Below are 26,216 nucleotides of genomic sequence, written 5' to 3' on the forward strand. Positions count from 1 at the left end.
GCGGCACATGAGAAAAAACATGAAACGTTTGTTGAGATAACGGAAAAAAAAAAGCAATCGTTGTACCAGACATTGGGGACTACATTTGTTCTAGCTCTCGTCCACTGTTGCCCATTCATTGCTTTCCAAAAGTAATAAGCGTCCTCCTAAAAGGTATATCGGTACTATGATTTGTATCGTTATACACAATGATAACACGCAAGTGTAGGATAACATAAATCGGCCAAATAAAAGCTTCACTTGTTAAGGAGGGTGGCTACGTTCGTCAAATTGATAAGAAATTGATCAAATTTGGTGATAATGTTCTTCAACATCAAGTGCGAAGACACTATTTTTTTCAAAATTTTCTTCTGCTTAGTTATCGATTAATTACGGATTAAAGCAGATTTCTTATGCCCGGAATGTATACCTATATATATGGAAACGCTATGCTTATACACGTGAACTTGAGTGATCAATTACTCGATAACTGTACAGAAGAAAAATCTTTAAAAATTTCTATTGTCAAATTTGGCCCTAAAGAATATGTTCACCAAATATTATTAAATTCTTATCATTTTGAAATTTTTAATGTATTTAACATGGTTTAGCATGGCAACATTGTATCGTCGGTAGCCACCCTCCTTAAGAATAGAAGGATTGCTATTCTAGATCCAAACGAAACAGCAATGAAAACGGTACCCCGATGCAGGTGTTGTAAGAAATCCTTCAATATTCAGAAGTTATGCTATCTCTTCAAAATCACGCACGCGCATGCACACACCGAAAATAAAAATGTTTTATCTTCCGAAATTTAGATCTATCATAGGTAAACATTAAATTCGCGCGGTAATATCCCGAGGAAGCATATAATTCATCGACGGATCGGCGGTTCATAGCGTCGAAAGGAAGCCTATAATTTCTATTTCGGCGAAATTCACGCAGATTTTAGAGCCGAATGTGGTGTGTGAAGGTGTATACGCGAGTGTGGTTTTTTTGTACTCTCCCCGTCGAGCTTGCCGCCAACTGGCAAGATAAGCTCAATTTCACTATCTGCTCGTACCAATCTTTCGTTCTTTTGCACAAATATATATATAGGTATGTCTACGAGAGAACACATATTTATACATATATAAATTCGAAGCTTTGCTTGGGCAGGCGGCACTCGAGACACCCCGGTGAAAAGTGGTAGGCTGGCGATTTAACTCAAATTCGCGCCTTTGCTCACTCGCCCCCTTAAATTTTTACTTCAATACACAAAGGTAGGCGTGCCCACACATCTGTACATAGCGTGTATATGCGAACGGCTCGTTGTTCGTATATGTGTGTATGGGCGTATTTTCGCAAGGATTTCACGGTGTCGGGTCTCAATCTTCAGAGCCGCCTGAATCCAACGATCGTGACGAATGCGAGGAGCATTAAGCTAATGCGACAGGCGAAATCTCGAGTTCCAACGGATGACATATGATCGAGTCCCGAGCGGATTTTTTTATTCATTTTCACGGTTGGGGTTGGACTCGATGCTGAGGGATAACTAACGTGCCCGTTCACCGTATTGTCAACCGGATATAGTTTATTAGCGTTGTAATGGTTGTTGTTCGAATCTATTTTGTCGGTATCGGCCGAGCCGAAGGAGACCTCGTCCTCGTCATCATAAAACGCCGGTGGTCCGACCGTCTGAGTTTTCGTTGGGCCTGATATACCTGTGAAACATACAATCAGAGCTTTGTCTTTTTCAATATCTTATTCGCGCATCGTTATTTTCGATATTACCTACGTAGTCCCATGTTGGCAGGGTTATTTCTTGTTACTCTTCACAAGTATAAGGATTGCGATGCACCAGTTTTATCAGCGCGCTCATTTAAGTATACACCGCTGATAGAACGTGATGATTCTCATGCTTTGGTTTTTGCATTACGTTTCATTTTCGCTAACATATGGTATGCCATTGTTTTTATGCTGCCGCTTCTACAAGGGATCGTGGAATTTTGCCGGCTGTTTCGTGACCTCAATAAATTGCGTGTGCAGTCCAAAACATATACGTGTACACGTGTATGTGTGTATGTGTGGGTGCGCGCGTGCATGTCTTTCATCGATGGATCCGATACAGGGGTAGAAAATCTGTGAGTAAAAGCGCGTGTATCCTGGGGGGTTGAAATACCTCAGGCCATAAAGGATGGCAAAGAGCGTCCTCGGGCAACTCCTTTCACTATTACCACCGGGCTGTCGTTACTCGTGAGAGGAACGAAAAAAAAAAAAAAAAAAAAAAAACAAAACAGCAAAACAGAGAAAAGTGGTACCTAGGAGATGGAAAGAGGACGTAGAAGTGGCAGTTATGCGAAGGTAAAGGGACAAATATATATACGAAAGAGGGTTCGGGATGACGAACGGGGGTAAAGTCCCTAAGGCGAGAAACAATGGTGGCACACTCGCGAGCTTTCGCCGACGGACGGTAAGTGACGCCCGAATAAGAAGAAGAAGAAAAGAAGAAAAAGTAGAAGCGAAAAAATACGTATAGCGACATCGGGAACGTAAAGAAAAAGGACGAGATATCCCGGATACGAAAGTTTCTCAAATTCGTATCAGCGAGAACCGCGCTCGATCGGACTCTGCAAGAGGGAAAAAAAAGTTTTTTTTTTCACTCCTACTCCGAGTCCGCACTTTCTTTCCCCCAACGGGTGAAAGATCACACTTTTCTTCTCCGGATAAATCGTCATCTTTCTCTATCCCCTTTATTATTTTCCACTTGTTTCGGGACCTTCGAGCATCATTCTTTATTTTATCAGGAACGATAAAGACGAATGCGACGAAAAAAAAAAATTGGCTCACCAATATGAATGCCGACCTCGAAAGATCAATAGTTTCGTTGCTGTTGTGTTTTTTTTTTTTTTTTTTTGAATTTTTCATCAATTAGTAACGAGCTCGAGTAATTTGCAGTCATAGCTACATAGGTCAATCTAATTATTAAACAGTCTTTTCATGAAAATTCGTGAAACATGCGACGAAAATAATTTTGAAGAGAGATGGAAATCATAATTTGAAAATTTCAAAGTATAACTGACGGCAACGTTTATTTGTGGCTAAATAATTGAATTTCGTAATTTTGAACTATTAATTTCGTCTTATTACTTTTCATACATATTAAATGTATAATGAGAGAGAAGTAAAAGCGATTGAGAATTTTAGTTATTTGCAATTGTTACCCTCAAATTACCGGTAATTACGCGTCGTTATTTGCGTTCAGTGACACTTTTTAGTTATAAAAAAAATCCTGTTTGTTCTCTCATATCCGATAAGTAACTTTGTAAGATCGATTGTTTAGTGAATGCGATGGAATATTTAAATTTACAAGATTTGAAAGCTTACCGTACAACCGTATGCTGCTGTCCACTTCACCCAAAGAATTTTTCGCGGCACACCGATATTTTCCAAGATCCTGTAGCTGAAGATTTCGTATAGTCAACATCATACGAACCTGAAACGCCGACTTCTGGAAAACTTGAACATCGTGACGGGCGCTCGTGATAATCATCTCTTCTGAAACATATTTTTGTCACTTTTTTCGGTATTGTTGCCGAATCCATCAACTCCGTGAAATAATGAAGAGAATATTGAAGATTAGTATAGGTCAAAACAAAAACAATATGGCGACTGAAGTTTTGTGCCATTTGAGTAAAATTTGCAATGGTTTTCGAAAAATTTTTCACGGAGCCTGTCTTTTTTCTGTTTTCCGATATGATCACAGAATTTCAGGATTTTATCTACAGACTCGGCAGCGTCTTGACGCCACGCATTAAAAAGAAGAATTTTGTAGGCAGAGCGAGTCAAAACGGGCCGTGCATCGAGGTTGGTCGATTTCCCCTTACTCGTGAAGTTGAAGTGTCCGTCATTTTTTGAGAATTTGTCGGATAAAAAAAATGACAGTTCCATATGATAATGTAATTTATGTACTTCTTATGATAAAGAAAATTCTTTGATGGGACATTGGGAAAAGGGTTAACCTCTAGAGGACCGGAAAGCCGATATATCGGCTAGCCCTGTGATGTGAACTTTGTACATAGTAGATACGTGATACCAGACCCTAATTTAGGCACTTTTTAAGGGCGACCTAAACTCCCAAATCCCGGCCGGGTAAAGATTAAAATGCAGTTGTAAAAATTAGGGGGTGCGATTTTACGATCGAAAATTTTATAAAGACCGTAACATATTCCATTTCAGCAACGTAAATTCCTCGCGATAAAATCTTCATTAGATTGAAAAATTGAAAAGAATCGATCGTTCCGTTAATCTGGGACAGTGCAGTAACTGGTCTCGAAATAAAACGCCAATACCGATAATTATAATTAACTGACGAATTTGTGCAATAAGATGTAAATTTTGATCAACCATATAAAAACTGATATAAGAATGAATCGATTTCATCCAGCATAAATGTGGTGTAGACCACATTCAATGTTTCCGAATAAGAAAATATCAAATTGTACAGAATGACAAGAATAAAATAGCGTGCCAGCAAATATGGCGTAACAGTCGACGGATTGGCCAACTTTTCGGTGAAATAAATTCGATTACCTTATTGAATTATATACACACGTATGAACATATGAAAGAGATCGGGTCCGTATGTAAATAACTCTTCGTGTAATGGTTTCCGAGACGGAGACGTTCACCATTTACCTGTCAATCTTGGAAATGAATGAAATAAAATTATCATATCCCACAGGGATTAAACTTCAATTCGCAGATCGACATTTGCAAATGTGCAAATGTTTAAATATAAAGGATTATGATTTAACCAAACCAACAAAAAATGTACCCCCAGCAATATGTTTGCGGTCAAATGAGAGTTTTGAACTCTGTTCAGATGATTCAATCTGCAGAATTGGTATTTTAAATGAATAGGTATTTTAAATGAAATTTTGCATATCAACTTGATCGAGAGTTCGAAAATATTTGCTCATTCATGCCCAAATAAAGAAATTTGAAAATAGTGAAGTTTTTTATAATTTTTTTCTATAGTCTCGTCTTTGACTCACTCGGTTCTCGTTTGCTGGTTTTCATTGCGTATACCATAGAGTTATCATATATTTCGGTGACAAATGCTGTAAAAATAAAAAATGCCCTGCTCACTAATAAACTAATGAATAAATATATTATGTAGATATAAAACAGTGTTAAAATAATCCAAATGCGAACGGGACATAAGAGGAGATGAAAGAAAAGAGGAAAACATGGATCCCTAAAGAAATCATAATCTCAATTGGTTGATCGTTCGCTCACCGTTGTCCTTGACCCAATAATTGATCGACATTGGTGATGCCTCGACGAGGCATTCCAAGAGGACATCAGTGCCCAACGGCGCGCCGACAAGTTGATTAGGTACGTGAATTACCGGTGAAACTGCGGACCCATAAAGAGCATGTATACACACTCACGGAGCAGACGAAGAGGGTAAACGTTCGGTCTCACATCGCGTAGCTTCCAGATCATGTGTATTTAGAGAGCGGTCCGGAGAGAGATAGAGAGAGGATAGGGGGGGGGGGGGGAGAATCGAATATCGAGGAAATTCCAATCTACATGCCTCGAAGGCTTGACGAGAGTTCGACCAGCAACCGCTTTCGACTCTCCATACACGGTATTCTATTTGTATGTGAGCCTTCCATATATTAAGAGACTGAAAATCATAAGGGCATATGTAGTAAGCTCGGAATAACGAGACTATTTTGAAACAGTCTTGATGTTCCACGAGTTCGATTCTACTCAATTGATTACGATTTCACAGTTTTTTTTCTCTCTATTCTCCCCTCTCTCTTTTTCGATAATTATTCAGTATCAAATATATCTATTTTTCTCCTCATATTTCTACTCCTTTTTTCATATTTACGTCCTCTTTCATCGTCCTCTTTCTCTCTCTTTCTGCTGATATTCCAGTATCTTGAGAGTGGCACGAATTTTCCGTATCGTGCTACATTTCTACACCAACGAAATAAATTAATGATTGACTTACAATGAACGTTGATCGTTATACGTTTACTGATGGAAGGTGGTACTCGATTACTCGCTATGCATAGATACGCCCCCATGTCATTCCTTGACACCTTCGTTAGATGTAATTCCTCACCGTGAAATTCCTTTACGGAGATCGCTATGACAGAGGAGATGCTTTATTGATTCCAATTGCGTTTGCTCTTCTTTCCTTTTTTGCCTCTCGAAAAAGTACATCGTCGTGGTACATAATTAACGCCCATCCACATTTAGTTTCCGGGCTCAATCCTTTCAAAGACTCCGTTTCGGTGACTTTTTGTAACAAATGGTAGGCTTTAATCGATTTCTTTCAATTATTGACAACTCATTATTGAAATTATTCGTGCACAATTTATTACCTTTCGGTCGAAAAATTTGTAAGTCGTAATTAGACCGTTATCGGCTATTTTATAATATTTAATAACCACTCGACAAAAATATGTCAAAGGCTGCAATATTTTCTGTTGTCCAAAAAAAAAATTCGTTACATCGGCTGGTTCTTTTTAACAGTTTAAAACATGCTTTAATTCGGTGATAATGATGACATTTTTTTACTAGCATAAAATGTTGGCTGGAAAATGTCTCGCTTATCGTAATACGGAAATATGATTCGCTTTCATATAGTAGACGCATACTTATTTCATGATAACTCACTGCGAGTTTGATGGTTCGGTGAATTCGCAGATATTGGTTCGCGCATGACGATGTTTTTGCCATCCTCCCTCTTCCAAATAACGTGCGGTGGAGGTACGCCTTTCGCGCGACAAGTCAGCTTTACCTATCATACGAGAATGCAACATTCGAATCCTGAATGAAGACTGAATCCCGATTTTCATTTACATCCAGTCAAACTAATTGCATCGATGCGATGCTCTCTTCTAATTAGTACCAAATTTTTTTATCCTTTTTCGATATTTCGATTCAATGGTATAAATTCTATAAGAGCACTCCACTCTGCGGTCGTTGAGAGAAATTTCGCTGACGGAATTAACAAAAAGTTTATAAATTTATCCGTATGAATATAGCTCAAATGAGAATAGAAATATGTGTATCGTTCATAGAATTGATGTGTTAAAATTAAAAAATTTTTAATCGAAATTCCTGCAAATTTCGTTTGGTAATACATGCCCATGACTCCCAGTTTATTGGAGTCAAGTCCACCTACAGAATCCTGTAGTTTCGTAATGATTCGGTAATCTTCGACTAAAGTACTGAAATTACTGATTTATACGAATGAATAACATTATAATCATTGCAGCTTCACAAGAAACTATTATTCAAAAAATTTATTACGATAGATTCATTATGATGACACTATATAGGGCAAAACTATCCTCATTTAAATCGTTGATAATATATTGTATTTGAGCTCAAATATTTAATTTGAAAATGCTCAAAAAAAAGTGAATAACAACGGCACGGATAATTGACTGAGCGAAAACGCGATACCTTGTACAGTTTAATATCGTGGAATTCCTCGCGGATTCCTGCAATTCCAAAACGCATCGAGGTACGGAACTCGATGAACCGTAACACGCAGTGAATTTTGCTCTGCATATCACGTTATTCAATTTGAGAAGAGAATTCTCCGAAAGCACGAGAGGGAACGAGTGCAAGAGCAAACGGGACTTTATTGTGAAATAGAACAGACGTTTTCTCATTCGTCCGGATTCTATTTCTGCAAAATTCAATCGGTTGATTCTCCACTTAAATGCAATTTGTAGCTTTCAAGAATTCACACTCCTCAACAAATTGGGTATCTTATTTGATCAGAATGTTATTTCTCATCAGACTCATTTCTCTCGTCTACCTTAAACCGTATTTCCATACCTGACCACCTTCACCAACCATTACGTCTCCGGAAGTTTCGTCCGCTATAAAATCCGGCGGAACTTCGATTGAGAGAACGCCGGTCTGAAAATTGACATGTTGAAATATTAAGTATAGCAAGCAAGGTCGAGAGATAAAATTTTTATATGGGAGTTATTTCTCATCCGAAAATTTCTGAAACAAGAATTTTAATAAATATTTAAAATAAAATCTCCTCTGCTATGCCCATTAATGACTCTCCCTTGTAGCCCTCAGAAAAAAATGATTGATTCTCGATACTTTGATTTTTCGCTGATTTTTCTCCAAGTTACTGTACTGACCAATGAAAGAATGAGAATTAATACCGTTATGGACTGGAAGAATAACTAGTTGTATCTAAACTGGTGACGACTGGAAATAAATACAAAGAAAGTGACAGTTAAGAGTAAATTAACGAGCACAAAGATCTTATCAGCGGTCGAACTCCTACTAGACAATTAGTATCTTGCTCAATGTCAAAAGATAAAGCCTCGTGAGATATTTGTATATCCATATATGTTGCGCAAGTTCCTAATTGTTCAAAGTTTAGTATCAAAAGCTTTTGTTTAAACTTCCATCGGAAGGAGAACTACCGGTCAAAAGTGCGGGTCAGTTTTGAAGCGCTTGCTCAGAGAAAGAGAGAGAGAGAGAGAGATAAATGAAAGATAAAAAAGTGATACAACATGGGGGAGCAGTTTGATGATGATCTCGAGGGGGCAATCGGGGCTAAGGGTGAAAGAACCGGTCGTTTCATAGACGAGGTTTTTCGTTAATTAACACAGCTTCATTATCTTTTTCACTTTCTCCTTTTTTTCGCTCCCTCTGAAGACTTTTGAAAATAATTTCGTCTTTTTCAAGCTTCCGATCCTTTCATCCACTTTTTCTTATTTTTCGTTTCGTACAATCCCGTATAAAAACATCTCCCAAATTCAAAGTATATTCGCTTGAATGCTAAAACAAAACTAACAGACTAACCGAAACTACTACTTACACGAACATTTCGTATGAAATTTGGTCTACGCAAAAATGTATATTGCTGTACATTTCAAAGTAAATAATCAGAATATTATGTTCGTCGTATTTGGAAGGAGAGAGGGAGAGTAACAGCTCATTCCATGGATTCTGGGTTTGAATTCTAAGGTCAAAACGCGAATGGAACTTAAAAAAAAATGTTGACGCATCGATAGTTCCAGGTTATTCGGATGAAATCTCGATGCATCAACGCTCTCTGTAATGTTCGTGCGGGGTGGACGGCAGTGCAGATATATGTTGGAAAAGTTTTCTGCAGTTTCCCTCCATACTTAGCAAATAAGGTATCTTCGGTGAGGGTATCAGCCGACATGTCTATAAATATGGGTAAGAACCCATCCATATTCAATTTATGACTCAGCATCAATGTTTCTTCGTGAAAAAGAGGTTGAATCGATACAAACAACGACGAGATAATATGTAGCATTTGTTTTTCGTTGTACTAACAGTTGATGAAAACTTATTTCAAAACACTAACAACCGAGCAAGAATTTATCACGATTTCAAAAGTTCGAAATGTGATTTATTCTCGAGTGCACCAATTTGTACTTAGCTCGGAGTTCTGAGAATTCGTATTGGGATGACTTAATTGAATTTCGTAATTCCCCATCAAGATTTTCGCTGGCTTACAAAATCATACTCAGTGCATTCGTACAGGCTTCTAAGACTCTAGTCAAATAGAGGATAAAAAGACAATCTATATAGGCATATATGTATAACTCCCTTTACGTTACACTACTCTCCTAACTTTGTCTGCCCCTTTCCCGAACCACGTATAAACTGATTACACACGTATGGACGTATCTTTATGCGATCGTACTCGAGAACATTCTCCGTCACGCTTTTACGTCCCGCTCAGATTTGCAAGGATTTAAGCGCCTCTTTATAGTCCTCTTGTTATGAGGGGAACATCACGCGAGAGACGAGAGTGACTCGAAACTTCAATCATTATAACGAAATTTTCTGGAGAACGCCGTGGTTGGCGGGCTGCTTGAGAAATCTTGTAATGAATGGGCCACGCACTCTAACCAGACATCTTAAGATTCAAGTTTTGCCTAACTGCTAGTATATATTTATACGTATAGGTACGAAGCAATCTCAGCCTCGGGAGAAGTCTCTCGTCTCCCATATATTTTCTATAGACATACACACAAATTCGTGATACATAATACGAAGAATAGTAATTTCATACGCGAACTAGTCCGACACTACCGAAACAGTCACGAAAGCAAATCTGTGAAAGAATTGGTTGGAAAGAAAAAAAGAATTTTCACCCTTGATCCTCACAATGGAAGACTGCTTATGCTGCAATATTCCAGCACTATTACCTGGATACTCATCATTTGTAAATCATTTAACTAGAGCAATATTTACAATTAACTATACATACATCTTCACCGTAACACGACTCGTATTGACTTTCATCATTTGCCTCCACAGTGATATATAACGAATGAGTTATTCGATTCACTCTCTCAATTGGTGTGTTTCCCGTTACCAATAGCAATGTTAACCTTTTTAATATTCGACGTTGAGGAGTCGCTACCATCCACCGTGCATCTCTCGATTGACTTTTTCTCATTATCGACCGATGAGAACTGTACATCGTACTTTAATAATGTTAATTAGATATGCGTATAATGATGATGATAATAATGTTGATATGCCAAGAAAAGGGTAAGAACAAGGTAAAGTGATAAGACAAGAACAACTGATAAACTGCCAGCATTAAAACCAACACAGCCGCGATTAATGCGTACCATAATGCACGAGTGTGTATAGGTAAAGTTAGATCCTGAGAATGAGAAGGGCATGTGATAGGGAGTAAAATTTCGTTGAGTGTTTGCACTCCTGCCTTTTATATTCTTATGATTTGATTACAAGGAAAATCGTGCAAGAAGCAACCGTGTACTGTTTGTGAGTCTCATGTCTTAACTAACGAAGCGAGGATTTACCTCTGTCGCACGCATACTTCATCGCTTTAACTTCTCGCGAGTGCACGACTTCGTATATATCGTTTGGGTCTAACGTCGGTAGGATTGCTCACGCACTCAAGAAATAACTCGTTTCACTCGAGATGAGATCTCGAGACTCTTGCGAGCCCGCTAAACTAAGTACGAACTCGTGTGCGAAAACGGCCGACTCTCCACGTACCGGGTGACCAATATTTACTTTCACAGATCAACTATCGAAAGATAACGTCCAACTACTAGACGGAAGTTTTCACTGATTCTTCGCCGCACCTTCGAGAAAAAGGTATTTAATATATTTCAGAAAGCAAGCGTATACGTGACCCCTTAAGCAAAAACTGTCCAGTCCACTAATAATAGACAAGAATATTTTAAATAAATTTTAAATAAATTTTCAAGGGAATCTCGAAATCATTGTTCCGCGTTATTATTAGAGCACAATGAAGTAATGTCAAAATTTTTCATCACTTCTATTCGAAGTAGGTTACCCAGTATTTATAAAATTTAGTATCCATCCTCGGAGGATTACAGTTCTATGAATGAAATCTTTCGGAAAGCAACGAGCTCCGTGCTGGTAGGGCATCGCAGAACTTGAGACACGGTTATCACTTATGCGCGTTGATAAACACCGCCGTTTAACCATTTACTAATAAATTTGTTATACCACGAAGAACTCAATGATTTAAAGATTTTCTATTGATTGTGTAACTCGAATGTAAATATGCAAAGATCGGATAAAATTTCATTTCATTAAAAATAATGTTCTCCTGAGAAGAAGGTATTTTCGAAAATTGCTCACGAAACTCGTGACATGTTAATGCTCATTGTACACTAATTTGCATACAATGATCGTTAGACCGTAATACTTGTAATTATTTTCGGAGAAAAGCCACCTGCTACCGTTTTTCCTCCATCTCGTCTGTAACCACTGAAGACGAAATGAAAACTTTGTGCTTTGAAATTTCTGAAAATCGGCTTCTTCTTTCCCTGTTACTTAAGGTATGGCTCTGGACTATACGTGGAAAAAGGCTCGGAGGCGGTAAAGCAACGAAAATCTCGTCCGCACGCTATATGAGGCATTACGGTGTATTCGTGAAGGGCTGTAGAGGGTTCGGAAGGATCGTAAGAGGTAAGAGAAGAGTTTACAGGAAGTGAAAAGGATAGAAACATTTTAGTGGATTAGTCGTGGTCTCGTGGTAACGATAACCGAGGAGAGAAGAAGAGAGAGAATCATAGAAGAAACAGGAAGAACGAGAGTATACCCGCATAAATTCAATCTGATTTCTCGACTTACGAAACTAACCCCAACCCCTTAACCGAGATCTGGATGCATCTATATATTACTTGGTGAGAAATTTCTCGGACCACTTCGCGGTTAGTTCTTTGAAAAAGTGAACGAACCGAGGCAGACTTTCATCCCGAAGCACCGAATCACAATTTAATCCCAAATTGCACCCGCTGAACACTAATTACTTCCGGAATTTGTGATTTTCCTATTCTTATCATTTTCACATTCATTCTACTGTAATTCAACTTTTTTTTATTATCTAATCGATAAAACGCTCGTCATTTTTTGTTATTTTATTAAGCCCATTGACAACTAAATCCGCCAAACGTTAAAATCATTCGAAAGTTATTCAAATTGTGTATAGAATTATAAATAACGAATTTGATAAATGTTCTCATTGTATATTGACGTTTACCAAGCCTGATAATTACTAAAGTTTCACAAAAACACCTGGTGAGCCAATATAGGCTCACGAATTAATAAAAAGTGTTTTGAGGTTGCAAGCGTACGGTGACAAATCCCACTTTGAGCACCTACCAACTATGTGAGCTTTGGTGGTTACCAAAAGAAGGGATCCCGTTACAGCTATGGTGAAGCTATAAGGATATTGGAAATATTCGATACCACAAAGGAGCGTAATGCGAGAGCCAAAAGCACCTGTGACACGAAGAAAGTTTTGACGTTGCTTTCAACGGGTTTGATTCACCATTTGATCAACAAAATTAATCTTCGGATCATTAAATATGGAATGACTGAATTGTATACAAGCGGACTATCGGATGAGAATTTTGCGAAAAATTTTCTAAAGGTCTCTTTTTTTTCAAGGAAGTCGCTACCAAAACCCTGGATAATAGAAACATTATAATGTTATAACAACTCAATCGAATCCTCAGATATCCAATTTCGATAAAAGCAAATATAATTTCATAATTTCAAATATTGAAGAAATCCGGTGTACCAGATATGACCCGAAAACTGCATCTGATGGGAAGAAAACTTTTTTTACTAAATGACATCGTCACAGGTATGAAGAAAATATTTTCTTAATAAGTGAAAAAAATTTTGTATTTTGTTACGTTAAACAAGCATCGTGTCAGCAATGCTTTTTAATTTTATTTCATAAATCGATATATTACTTTGAAATGTCAATCATCCGTTTCATATTTCGAATAATCCTATACTGTGGATTTTCTATTACGCGTATTTCCTTTCTGTGCATAAATTCTCAATGTCAATGACGGACGCATATAGAAGCATATGCATGATATTGAGAGAGCCCAGGAATCGATACCGCGATGTGCTATTTGATCCACACAACCGAACGAGACTCTAATTAATTCTCGGAATCATAGCTCGATATTGATACGTATTTTGGCATTGTTCGAAACAGTTCCACCCCCACCTCTCCTTTCTCCTTTGTGTTCCACTTTTCCCTGTGGCCTAGCAACAATTCTGAGCCTTCTCCCAAAATTAAGCCGATTGACGAACTGCACAGTTCTACTCTAAAGAGCTCACCCTTGTGAGAGGATTGAGTGAGAGGGAAGGGGTTACCATTCTCGTCAAAATACGATAGCGCTCCACACGAATCCACAACCACGACGGAGCTCACTCTCACGAATAGATTTAGGTAACCGTAAACGCGATTTCAAAGTCCTTCTGATCACTCGGTATGCGCCTCGGGAATTGTCACATACTCGTGAACCTTGCTTCAAGGCACTACTATACATAACACCGACGAAAATGTCCCTATTATTCACATGTTTAACGGCTATATACTCGGTCCACGGGGACCATTTGCAGTAACGATAATAAAATCAAATATTTTTCAAGCCGGACTTGATGCTAAAGAATATAACGGCTGATTCCATAATTCGGCGAAACAACAATTCATGAACTTTATGCGAGAAATACTTTTTCAATCACTACGAGTCATGTAACTTTTCATCCGATTCTTCCCCATGAACAATTTCTCGAGTAAATTTATTATGTATAATAATGACAATTTCAAAGAATGTTTCAAGTGCATATTAGGATTAATAACAGACAATTTTTGCATGATGCAATACTGCTGTGCTCAAGCCTATAATAAAAACCAGTTCACAATTCTTCTGTCAATTTTCAAGAAAAATATGCATCTTAAGCAAAACGTGTGTTTACTTTTTGCTATACACTCTCGCTTGTATCGTTAATAGACCACCTTGACTCAATTCGTAACTTTCCAAAAAAAAAAAAAAAAACTCACCTGACTCTTCATGGGATCGGTGTTGATTTGGCACATATACAATCCAGCGTCTTCGAGTTCAACACCCTTTATGTGAAGATTCCACATTGTATGATCGCTTCGGGTCACTGAGACCCGGGGATTGTGGGTTATCACGTGATCGTGGATCGCCTGGATGGCTTTTGTGTCGGCCTTTATCCAACCAACCTAAGAACCGCGTTAATATCGAATTAAATTATACGTCTCGCTTACAATACTTATACGGACAGATTAGACGGGTTTGTTCTTCGAGCAAGTTTTAAAAAATTCAATACAATGCCATTAAGAGGATGGATCAGTCGCTTCGCCGGTATCGAATTTTTGATTGCAAAATTCGTTGACACTGCTCAACCGATTTTCATAAAAATTGAACTGCGTACACTATGGTATAACACAAATCGTCTGACAGAGCGATTTTGAAAAATTTGATAAAAATTTTTTTTTTCCATTACCATGGGAGTAATCTTCTAATTATTCCGAAAGAAATGAACGACGGATCGAAATTTTGGCCTGTCAGTCGAAGCGCAAATTCGGAACAAAGATTTGCCTCGTTGCATTGAAATCTATGTAAAATTGACGACAAATTTCCATTTCGAAATTTTGGTTGAAAAGAGTGATCGACTATACACCGGTTTCGTCAAATTTTAATTAGCCGGAACTCCGTCTTACTGCGCGATCATCGTATTCTCAATCATCGATTGCCTTGCTTTCACGAAGGTAACCCTGAATCGTTAGACTACTGAAACTGCGAGCTCGTGCGGCAAGCATAAATTTCCAGGTTTCATTACTTGAAAAAAATCGGGATGCTGCTCTCGTTGTGGATTATGGAGAAAATTGTTGTGTCGTGCGGAAAACTAACGAGCATTGAACCGGGATTTGTGGAAACGAGTGTTTTGTGCAAAGAGTGCGGGTAGTGAACACAATATAATGACTAACCTCACAACGTTAAAATGTGAGAAGCGGTCGAAATAATATATATTTCTTTAATTGCGTATATTTCGTATTTTTATGCGTAAGTGCAATACAAATTGACGGTATGTTCATTTACACAGTGGTTTATTACCGCTGAATATTTCAATTCTTATTGAACTACCCAAGGATGAAAATCGTTGGCGATCTACAGGAGAACGATCGTTCTTCCTTATAAACAATATGAATTGTTTATTCATTTACACTGCTTTTTCAAGCGAGAACCCAGTGGTTTTTCCCACTGGAGAGTTTAATTCATATTGAACTGCCCAATTAAAAAAATCGCTTTAGAGATGTACGAAGAACTAACGTTCTTTCATATAAACAATTGAAATTGTTTAGACCCGTCTCTCATCAAGTTTTTTATGCGCCCAGCACGTTGAAACTTGGAGGAATACGTGCGCCGCGACCTCTAGCGGTAGTATGCAGTAACTTCTAGCAAGTTCTGCAATACCGCTGGAAAAGGGGAGGACGCCCGGTCATTTCGTCAACTGATCCATCCTTTTAAAACAGTAATTTAAAAAATTAAACTTAAATAAAAAAATAACTATTTTAGGTGCGGTACTACAGCATACGGACCATACCCATGCATCTCATGGAAAAATAGTTGAAGTAGAAAAAAAGTAGTAGGTATAATACTTTTAAAATGTTCAGCTGAATCAAATGAAAATCATACGAGGGTCGTAGCTCGGATTGTTATTGGAATTGCGTTAATAGTTGCCTGTGAACTTCCATCCCGAGAAAATTTGGTTGAAGTAATACAATGTAAATACGTAAAGCAACTAATCCCCAGTCACTAAATGCGGGCAGCTGTTCGGAATTGGAATTGCATGAAAGTAATACAAAAATCTCGAAAAACGGCTAGTTTTTTACCATGTGGTAGTAGTGAAAACAATGAGCGTATTATCAATATTTAAAAATCTTAAAATATCGAATAACTGTTTCGCCCGGCAATGGTACTTCCAAGTGTGTGTCAAAAATGTTTAAACACTCGTTTTCTTTGCATGGGTTTGTAGACACAAAACTACTTTCATTAGTACCGTGTCGTTGTGGCAGAGCCGCAACGCGCCTCGTGTCGTGATGAAATCCACTACAGCGCTCACCCACTTTTTCACATCGTGAAAATCGCTATTTATTTTTATATTTTTACGCTCAGCACTATTTTGTTTGGTATACACTACTGGTCAAAAGTTTCCGGACAAAAATCTGGAAAAGTTCCCGCGTTAGTGAATATATCTGGATGCAACGAGGCGCATTTCAAAGAGGAGACATTAGGCTTCAATTTGGTTTTTTTTGAAAAGTCTCTCCGACTTTTTTTACGTGTACTACGTCATTTTGAAAAAGTTCGTTTTTCGGCATTATTTTTTTCGTTTTCAACTGGATCGCGTTTTGAGATTAAATTCTTGGTCCTCAATTCTGCGAGCACGTCCTCTAAGACCAAGCCTCAGCTTCAATTTTGTTTTTGAAAAAGTTAAATACGATTTGTTTTTAAATTTCAGAAATTGTCGTGTACCGCAAAAATTATTAGATTTCAAAGGATGTTTCGAGAGTAGAAAAAGTTGCGTCGGAGATTGTTTCAATCGCGGAAATTTTTTTAGATTTTTTTCAAAAATTTTTTTTTTATCAATTTTTCGGTGGAATCTTCAGTGCATTAATTGTTATAAAACGAAACGGATGGGATTTTTGGTACAATTTTAAGTGAGAAAGCAGTTTCATTTTATCATTTTGAGTTCATTAAAATTTTTTCGGATTTTTTTTCCAAATTTTTTAGGTCCGCAAATTTTTACGTTTTTAATCTTTATTGCAGTTCGTTTCGTTGGAGCGTTCCATAGCATCTCCAATCGCTCGTTATGAAGTGCAAGGATCTTTGCGAGTCTTACTGGAGGAAGACTCGCGAAGGCAGCGGAGCATTTTCGTCGAAACAAAAATTTCAATTCTTTAACATAATAAGATACGAGAATTTTTATTATTTTGACGAAATAGGGAATTGCATAAATTTATAAATATTCTAATTTTATTCTATTAATGTCATATTAGAAAAGATCCTTGCACTTCGTAACAAGCGATTGCAGATGCTATGAAACTTTCTAAGGAAACGAGCTGCAATATAGATAAAAAACGTAAAAATTTGCCGACCAGAAAAATTTGCAAAATAATCCGAAAAAATTTTAATGAACTGGAAATGACAAAGTGAAACTTTTTTCCCTCTTAAAGTTATATCAAAAACCTCATTCTTTTCGATTTATGACTATCAATGCACTTTAGGTTACACTGAAAAATTAATAAAAAAAAATGTATAAAAAAATCTAAAAGAATTTCAGCGACTAAAACAATCCCAGATGCAACTTTTTTCACTCTTGAAACATCCTTTGATATCTATTAGTTCTCGCAGTACACTGCAATTTCTGAAATTTGTCTTTTTTTGCTGAAAACGAGATAACTCTGCGAAAAAAAATCGAATTAAACTTTTTCAAAAACAAAATTGAAGCTGAGGCTTGTGTCTTGGAGGACTCGCTCGCAGAATTGAGGACTAAGAATTTAATCTGAAAACGCGGTCCAGTTTAAAACGTAAAAAATAATACCGAAAAACGAACGTATTTATTTTTAAATATTATTACGTTTTTATTTTAACATGAATTATTTTTAATAATATTAAAAATATTTTTTTAATAATAAAATATTATTTCATTATCAAACAGATTGGAAGGATATTTCAAAACAAATATTTCAACCCCCCCCCCCCCCCCTTCTCCTTCTCGACTCATGCATTAGTTTCGCATTATTTTTCATTCAGTTATATGTTTAGAGAAAAGAATTACGATATTTAAAAAAAATTGGTGGCTATCAAAAATGGGAAATAAATCTGGTGAGCTCCAGTAAAAAAATTTATTTCGAGAAAAAAAAATCAATAAAATAAAAAATGGGAACTTCAAAAGTAGTGTCTGATTTGGCATGAAACGCCCCATATGGAACAGTTCTCGAAAAATTGAAATCAATTGAAGCTGGTTACTTAAATTCAGAGATAATAATGATGAATTATGAGAATTCCAAGTCCAATTTCTCTGACCGAACAGTCAAAATCATCGCAAAGGTTATTTCTACAAAGTAATTTTGAGCAAATTATTTAGACATGGAGCTAAATTGATGGAGCAGCTGTGTTGCCCGCGTATTCATTAAAAATGATAATTTTTGTGATGCATGGATAGTTCTTAAAAATACCCATCTTTCATTAATTCAAAAATATGTTGCTATGAAAAAAAAATAAAATTTCCTACGTGATATAAGTTTTTCAAACAGATTGATTAGGTATCCCGTGCTGTCGACAAAGTAAACATTTGATGTTACATTACATGTATATATATTCAAGTGATCATAGCGCATCGCTAAACTTTCTGCGGTAAATTTGCATTTTACCGTGAATATACTAAACCCTGGAGGCGCCTCCGCTGCGAAACTATATCGAGGAGAAAAATGAAATAACCAGAAAGAAAGATAGAGAGAGAGAGAGAAAGGAGGGTGAATTTCCCGGCACGTGTGTACCGATCGTTCTATAAAACCGAGACTGAGAGAGGCACGTCTATCCAAAACAATGAGATTTCCTAAGCAACTTATGTCTATAAAAAAATTTAAATTCTATACGTTTGCTCAAAATAAAACTTGAGAGAGTAAATTACCTTTTGATTTTTTTTCTCAGGATTTGAAGAACCAATGGCTTTGTAACAAGCGAAAACAAAAAATGGTTGCTCTCAGAATTTTATTGGTTGAAAAATGAAAATTATTAAGCTACTGAATACGAAAGGGAGATACGACGAAATGTAGAATAGGACTACTGAAAATGACAAAAGACTGCACGATACTTACCCGGTATCCTCCGAGATGTTCGACCAAGCAAGTAAACATTGCATCTCTGCCCAACGGGATTGTGAGGTTCGCAATCGGACCACCGAATTCCGGTTGAAAGGCGCCACCTTGAATCAACGATTGAGAAAAGACAAATTATACGCATCATCTATTTGAGAAAAAAAACAAAATACCGTTTCGCGATGCACGTATTTGTACAAAATGTAAATTCGACTCTAATGCTTCTGACTTCTAAGAAATATTGGGCAGTCTCGTTTTCGATAAAGCTCAATAGCGATGAATGAATTATAACTTAAAACGAAGTGTATATTCAAAAATTGTCCACGCGTAATTAAAAAATATATATAAATTAATTCTTCATATTCGATCTTACAGGAAATTTGTGCGTGCTCCATGCGACTAAATTCCTATGGGACAAATAATGTGTACACGAGTAGGGTAATATGGGGCAAAACAGACTTTCCCGAAACTGAAATTTCATAAAATGCATACATTTTTTTTCGGTTCCAAATCATGTCCTGACCATAAATCATGGTAAATTATTGAATTCCACGGTGACATCTCCAAAAAATTCAAGTTTCAGAGCAAAATAGATCCCAAACTACTTTCTCACTATCTATTCGCTTTTTTGACTTATTTTTAAAAACCACTATAGTAATCAAAGTACGAATAAGAAAAAAAGGTTTTTTATTCATTTTTTACAAAAATCGCACTCATAGCTAACATCTTCGTCTTCAACACTTGTACACAAGGTGTGTGCCCATTTTTTGCATGTTACACAGTAAATCCAATCTTCGGAGGACTACGAATATAACCCTTCGCAAAAAATGCAAGAAACGTCTTCAAAAGACGAGGACTTGGCTGTCTTGGTGAGCTTTTTTCTGTCTGCTAAACTGCTACATTCCGAAAAATGTTGATATTTTGATTTTTATGCCTCTTGGAGGCTGTGTCCGTTGTGCCCCGGAAAATTTTTTTGAAGAAATTCCGGAAACTAAGGCCATGAATCAATGGTGGGATTCCGATGTAGTGCGAACACCAAATATACCCCAACACGATGGACCCAAAGTTGATTTTTTGCATTCCTCAAAAACATGACAGAAATGGGATATAAGATTTGACTCATTTCTTTTCATTTACATCCAAGGAATAGAGTCTGAGTAGTCCCATTTCTTTTCCCATATTATCGAGTTGACATTCTATTCGGGAACAGTCGCTTGGAATGGCTGTATTTCGAAAAATGTCGGTTTTGCGATTTTTATGCCTCTGAGGGGCTGTGTCCGTTTTGCTCCGAAATTTTTTTTTTTTTTTTACGAAATTCGGGAAACAAGGACTGGGCATCAATTTTGGGACTCAAAAATAGTTGAAAGACCATATGCTCATGAATGAAACTTGCTTAAATCCTTAAATTTTCATTTTGCCCCATACTACCCTACATACTGCATTGGTGAATGGTTGATGGCTCACAAGAATAAGCGATTCCGTGCTCGTGAATCCTGGTTAGTACATAACAGAAGCGCGTACTGCGAGATGATTGAAAAGAATCAAAGGGAAATAAAGTTTTCCTCTGTGAGAGAAACGGAGAAAGAGAGAGGCTGAAACGGCATTGAAAAAGAGAGGGCATAGAGAAGAGGGTCCACAGTATACAAAAAGAGGAGTGAGCGATTTCGTGTTGGATTTTCACAAATGGCGTCCGTCGACTGAGAGAAAGATAGAAAACTCTCAATGGGTGTATAGCTAAGAGCCCTCTCGAAGCAGCGACAAGAAGCCACAACGAAACGTAATAAGCGAGCCCCCAAGTGAATAAGAGAACCCGTAGTCAAGATGAGTATCGAATAAGTGAGGAAAGAGCGCTTTTCGAGTTGAGGCGAGAAGGCAAAAGAAGAAAATTCGAGAAAAAGAGAGAGAGAGGGAGAAAGATGGAAAGATTGGGTCTCGAAAAGTGCGAAGAAGAAAGAAATGGAGTAATAGAGGGAGGGGAGGAAGAGAAAGAGTAGAAAAGCTTGAAAAAGAAGTGTATGAGCTTTTCTGCCGCATTGAGAGTGGAATGTGTGGGAGAAAACGACAGAGAAAGACAAGAAAAAGAAGGCTCCGTGCCCCAAGGGGCCAGGGACAGCAGGAAAGGCAGAAGCAAAGAAGAAGAGGAAAAAGAAAACGCAAGGACGAGAATATCAGTAGAGGAAAAAGCAAGAAAGCTGGATCGTGAGCAACGTGGAAATAAGTAGTGGATAAGAAGCGGAAGACATAGGGAGAGTTTCAAGAAAATAAGAGGTTGTAGAGAGCGCTTAGTGGATTGACCTATTTATCTCATAACGAGAATGATAGGATTTAAACTATTATAAGTAGACAATCACCGTGAGATTTTGTAGAATATTGCACTTTATCCTTTTTCCGGTAATATTGTTCAATTCGTTTTATATATTCATCGCTATGTGTATACGTCTCTAATATTTCGTAATGAATCGGCATGCACATATATATATATGAGTAAATCCATTGAATTTCGCCCAATATCTCGGGAGGGATCTTTCGATCTTGCTCAAACTTGGATACTTCGAAGTACATTAAAAACTATTCTCAAATACCAAATTTCAACTCTCTAAGTGCTCAAGGTCACGAGAACGAGCCTTGTAACGGTGAAAAAATGTTCATTTTTTGCCTCGTTTTGAGATAACGATTTACAAAAACTTTACGTTCAAGTCAAATAATACTGGTTCCATTTCCTTTAGTACACCATCTAGATTATAAAAAAATGTTGTTCAGTCGTCCAGATCAAGAGGCCTTTTATTCTGATCGAGTTAAATGAATTGAAAATTTCAATAAAATGACCTTTTTCAAATTGATGCTACAGGCTTATTTCTAGCTTAATTAACTTCTAATATGGCTCATTTTTTTCGTTTTTCATATCTTTCAAGCAAGTCATGAGGAAAATTTGAATTACGTGAAGAAGCCTAGAGAAATATCATTCCAAAGTTTTTTTTTTGAAATTTTACGAAAAATCGCTAACTTTGACCGTCCATCACGGATTTCTATCAACTCCGATGTTTACAAAAATTTAGGTTCTTTATATCCAGAACGACCCGCTTCGAGGAATTTTTTGGCCCGAACTTCCATCACTCTCTACAGCCTGCCGAATAAGACACAACTCCGAGTGCTTTTATATTGAACAATGTATGATGCAGTGTTTCTAATGTTTTTTTTTGCGGCTGCTTTACGGAGTTTTCAGTATAGTCGTATTGAATCGAACACACATTTACCATATAGACGTATTCAAAAATATATCACTTTTAAAGAAAAATATAATTTCAGTTCATTCAAAAAAACTATTTTCAATTATGTTGGACTAGCTTTCAATGTTTATGAATTTCATTTTTGGACTTGGTTTAATACTGTTTTTTTTTTTCATCATGTGAAACGTAATCATTTTCCAGCCGTGTATAATACAGTTTGAATTGGCTTTATATGAAATATTAAAAGGTGCATTAATATCTCCTCATTTCTTTGTATGGTAAACAATAACGGAGCAAGGATGAAGGTGTAAGACGATTCGAAGGGCTATGAACAGTGTGAACGTTGAAATTTTAGGTTTTTTTGTTTATTTTATAAATAATAATTGGTTGAATAGATTTAAATAAAACCTTGTACACATCTTTTACACACTCAAATGTACTGGAAAAATTTTGTTTTTAATTCGTTCCATGGTATTTTTTTGTATAAGGGTGTGTTGAAAATAGCACTCCTGGAATCGGTGTTGACAGCAAATCTCAAAAATGGAACATCTCAGGAAAAAAAACCAAAAAGATTCTTGAAAACCAAAAAAATACATGAGGTATTCCTGTCTAAGTGTGTAAACCCGTGACCTTGATCCACTCGGATTTCTTTGATTTTTTTTACATGCTCACATTGAGTCTTAAAAACATTCTCATCATATTTTTAGTGGTCCGAACATCTCTCATTTCAGAAAAAAAAATTTTCGAAAAAAACGTCGTGTTTTGAAAAAGTGAAAAAGTTCTAAAAACACCATGATACCATATAAAAAATTTCAAGCCATCACCCGTAGTGGGCAGATTATTTTTTCAGTGTTTTACAAGCTATTAACGTTTTTGAAATTCCGGAAATTTCTCAAATAGTTCACCTTCAGCCGTTACTGAACTATTTTAGTACCAAATTAATTTCGTTGATGATTTTCGAATAATGCAATACGAATTATAAACCTTAAAATGAGCATAATGCCTAGGTGATGCTTGAATATTGCTCCACAACATGATATAGCGTCTAGAGTTCTTAATGTTTTTTTCAAAATAGGTATAAAAAATTCTATTTGTAATATAATTAATTGTAATTACTAAGTCAGATTAATTCATGAGAAATAGGTTTTTATCGCAATTTGCATGTGCATGAAGGAAGGCATGTTACTTGAAGTATATTTTAAATCTGACATACAGCATGAATATTGTAAGAAACTAGAGACAAGTACATTTATGGTTTTTGAGCAGTCACCTATATAATCATGGAAATCAATGGTTGGAAGACTTTTCATTCAAGAAAGAAAATGTTTTTAAATAAATACAAAAGTTGTCAAGTACATCGGATTACGAGCGTCAATATGATTCCATTTTTCAAAAAGTTTATATGGTAAATGTGTGTTCGATTCAATACAACTATACTGAAAACTCCGTAAAGCAGCCGCAAAAAAAATTAGAAACACCGCATCATACAAAAAAAATATTTTTCTGCAAAAAATAATCGTAATAAATTTTTCTAATTACAAAATTGAAGCTAAGAACAAAACAGGTCGTAGACGTAGAGACATTAAAAAAAACCCAAAATGAAGCGGAATGTCTCTTCTCTAATACTTGCGTTGTTCATTCAAGGAAGAAAAACGCTTTTTCGTTTGACACCTGGTAAGAAGTAGAAAAAAAAGTAACAAATTATGGAATATATCAAGCTGAAAAATTTTCTGCATGTGTAAAAAGGTCTGTTAAAACGTGATGAATTTAAAAAATAATCAAAATGGTCCAAATTTGAAAGAAAAAAAATATTTTTGGTTAAAAACTGAAAAAAAAGTATGAAAATTTATCTTGTCATTTTTTTTTGTATGTTTTTCATAAAACTACAACTCAAGACGAAAAAAATGACCTACTATTTTTTTTCGATATCTATGTTATTGAAGAAGTTATGGGCGTTTACAAAAAAATTTACGATTTGTACGAAATTTTGAAAAATTTGTTGTGATCAGATGGGTTGAGAAAAAAATCTAAAAAAATTAGGAACGACTTCTCTCAGTAGGTACAAAATAATAGAAAATTTCCAGCAAAATCAAAAATAGTCAGGGTCACGGATTGGTCGGTTTGGTATGGAATGACCCATATATATAGGGTAGACTGGGACAAAACGGGATACTCGAAAAACGAGAGAAATTTTTTTGTCTTTTTTTTCAGTGGATAAAGAACACAAATTTTTACAAAATAAACATTGGCAATCTTCGTTATTATTCATATCATTAATTTTAAACTGAATTACAGAGGGTGCATTCTAGGTACGTTAGAGCGTTGTAAGCGCTGAGAGCGCTCACAGCGTGCGCTCGACTTACGTTCGAGTGCTGTAAGATCCGAGATCGCTTTCAACGCTTACAGTGGTAAGTCAGAAGCACTCGGTTACGGGTGCGAAATGCACCCAAGGTGCATTCAATCAAAATCATAGTAAAAAAAAATTTCATGAGTCTTTAAGGGGTACCCTGTTTTGCCTCGGTTTTTTTTTTTTTTTTTGTTTAATTGAACAGAATTCCAGTGCATTTCTTAGTTTTTGGGAGTAAAAAATAGACAGAGCTTCCCAAACTTCTGAAAAGTACAATATTTCCTTAGGTATCCCGTTTTGCCCCGGTCTCCCCTATATAATACGCGAGTGATATAGAAATGACAGACTGAGGAAAATAAGCTCTCTGAAGCGGCTTTACGGAGAAGGAGCTTTTCATTCACCTGGTTGCCAACGACAGCTTTGACGCTGTTAACTTGTCCTTATTAACTCGAACAGCGAAAACGAGACATTTTTTTCAACGAGCAAGGCGTAATTGTCCTTTGTATGAAAAAACAGAGTAGACAATGAAAAAAAAAGTTCAACAAGAGAAAAATATTAAGGGATGAAGGAAAAGAAAGACCTCACTTTTCGGACAATCTCAAAATGAGCGTATATAAAACACAACGCGAAAATGTACTGGCGACTGTGTTCACCAGACATGCTCACGGTATCGGTAACATGTATTCAGCTGTACAAAAGCAAACATTTTTCAAGTTGCAGAATTCAATATACAACTATATTCCGAGGAATGTTTGCTTTTATTCTTTCATTTAGATGAGATTCAATTATTTGAAAAATTGTCCGATCACACTGGCTTACCAATTTAGAATTTTCGTTGCACGAAATAATTTTTCTTTAACATTGCGATCAGCAAATAATCATTCTAAATCCATACGAGTCGAGGAGTTTTTAATAAGCAGAGATACATGCTCCGATGGGGGCTCCAAAGATTTTATAGGTAGTCATCTAATACCGAAATATCTAATAGATTCTTGTTCCAGGATCGCTACTAAAAGTTAGTGATTTATTTATATTTCATCAGCGATATTTTTTCGTGAATAGTTGCTACATCATCATTACAATACGATTAAACGAATAACAACTAGCCACATTACAAAGAAGCACAATGAATCGTAAGAAACGAATATTGAAGTTTAGAAGTCCCGATTAATGCCAATTTCCAATAAAAATAAATCATGCATATAGAAATCATGTTGAATCAAGCCTCAAACTGCGATAGATATCGCTCTGTTGGCAAAATTCATATTCCATAACAAACGATGATGCTCCTCGCGTGTGTATGTCCTCAAACTTGACTTCACCAAAGCGCTTGCGGCAACTGTCCGCAATATATTCAAAAGCCATATTGATGCTCAAATATGTTCCTCCAATGCTTTCGGTTGTATGCATTATC

General features: G+C 36.6%; 1 protein-coding gene across 2 annotated transcripts in view; it reads right to left on the bottom strand.

Moving 5' to 3' along the window:
* Positions 1–539: 539 nt before the first annotated feature.
* LOC122413021 (lachesin-like) overlaps positions 540–26,216 on the bottom strand; it is a 36,787-nt gene continuing 11,110 nt past the window's right edge. Inside the window, exons 3-11 of one of the 2 annotated variants that reach the window (XM_043423086.1) lie at positions 19,229–19,335; positions 14,381–14,566; positions 7,834–7,917; positions 6,658–6,781; positions 5,987–6,124; positions 5,260–5,379; positions 5,016–5,081; positions 3,346–3,516; positions 540–1,682 (exon numbers count right to left, since the gene is read on the bottom strand). In XM_043423086.1, the coding sequence (XP_043279021.1) occupies positions 1,354–1,682; positions 3,346–3,516; positions 5,016–5,081; positions 5,260–5,379; positions 5,987–6,124; positions 6,658–6,781; positions 7,834–7,917; positions 14,381–14,566; positions 19,229–19,335 (1,325 nt within the window). In that variant the 3' untranslated portion in view covers positions 540–1,353. The remainder of the gene's footprint in view (positions 1,683–3,345; positions 3,517–5,015; positions 5,082–5,259; positions 5,380–5,986; positions 6,125–6,657; positions 6,782–7,833; positions 7,918–14,380; positions 14,567–19,228; positions 19,336–26,216) is intronic. The other variant, XM_043423087.1, reaches the window with a different exon arrangement.

This window comes from Venturia canescens, chromosome 7 (assembly GCF_019457755.1).
Source record: "Venturia canescens isolate UGA chromosome 7, ASM1945775v1, whole genome shotgun sequence".
Taxonomy (NCBI): Eukaryota; Metazoa; Arthropoda; class Insecta; order Hymenoptera; family Ichneumonidae; genus Venturia; species Venturia canescens.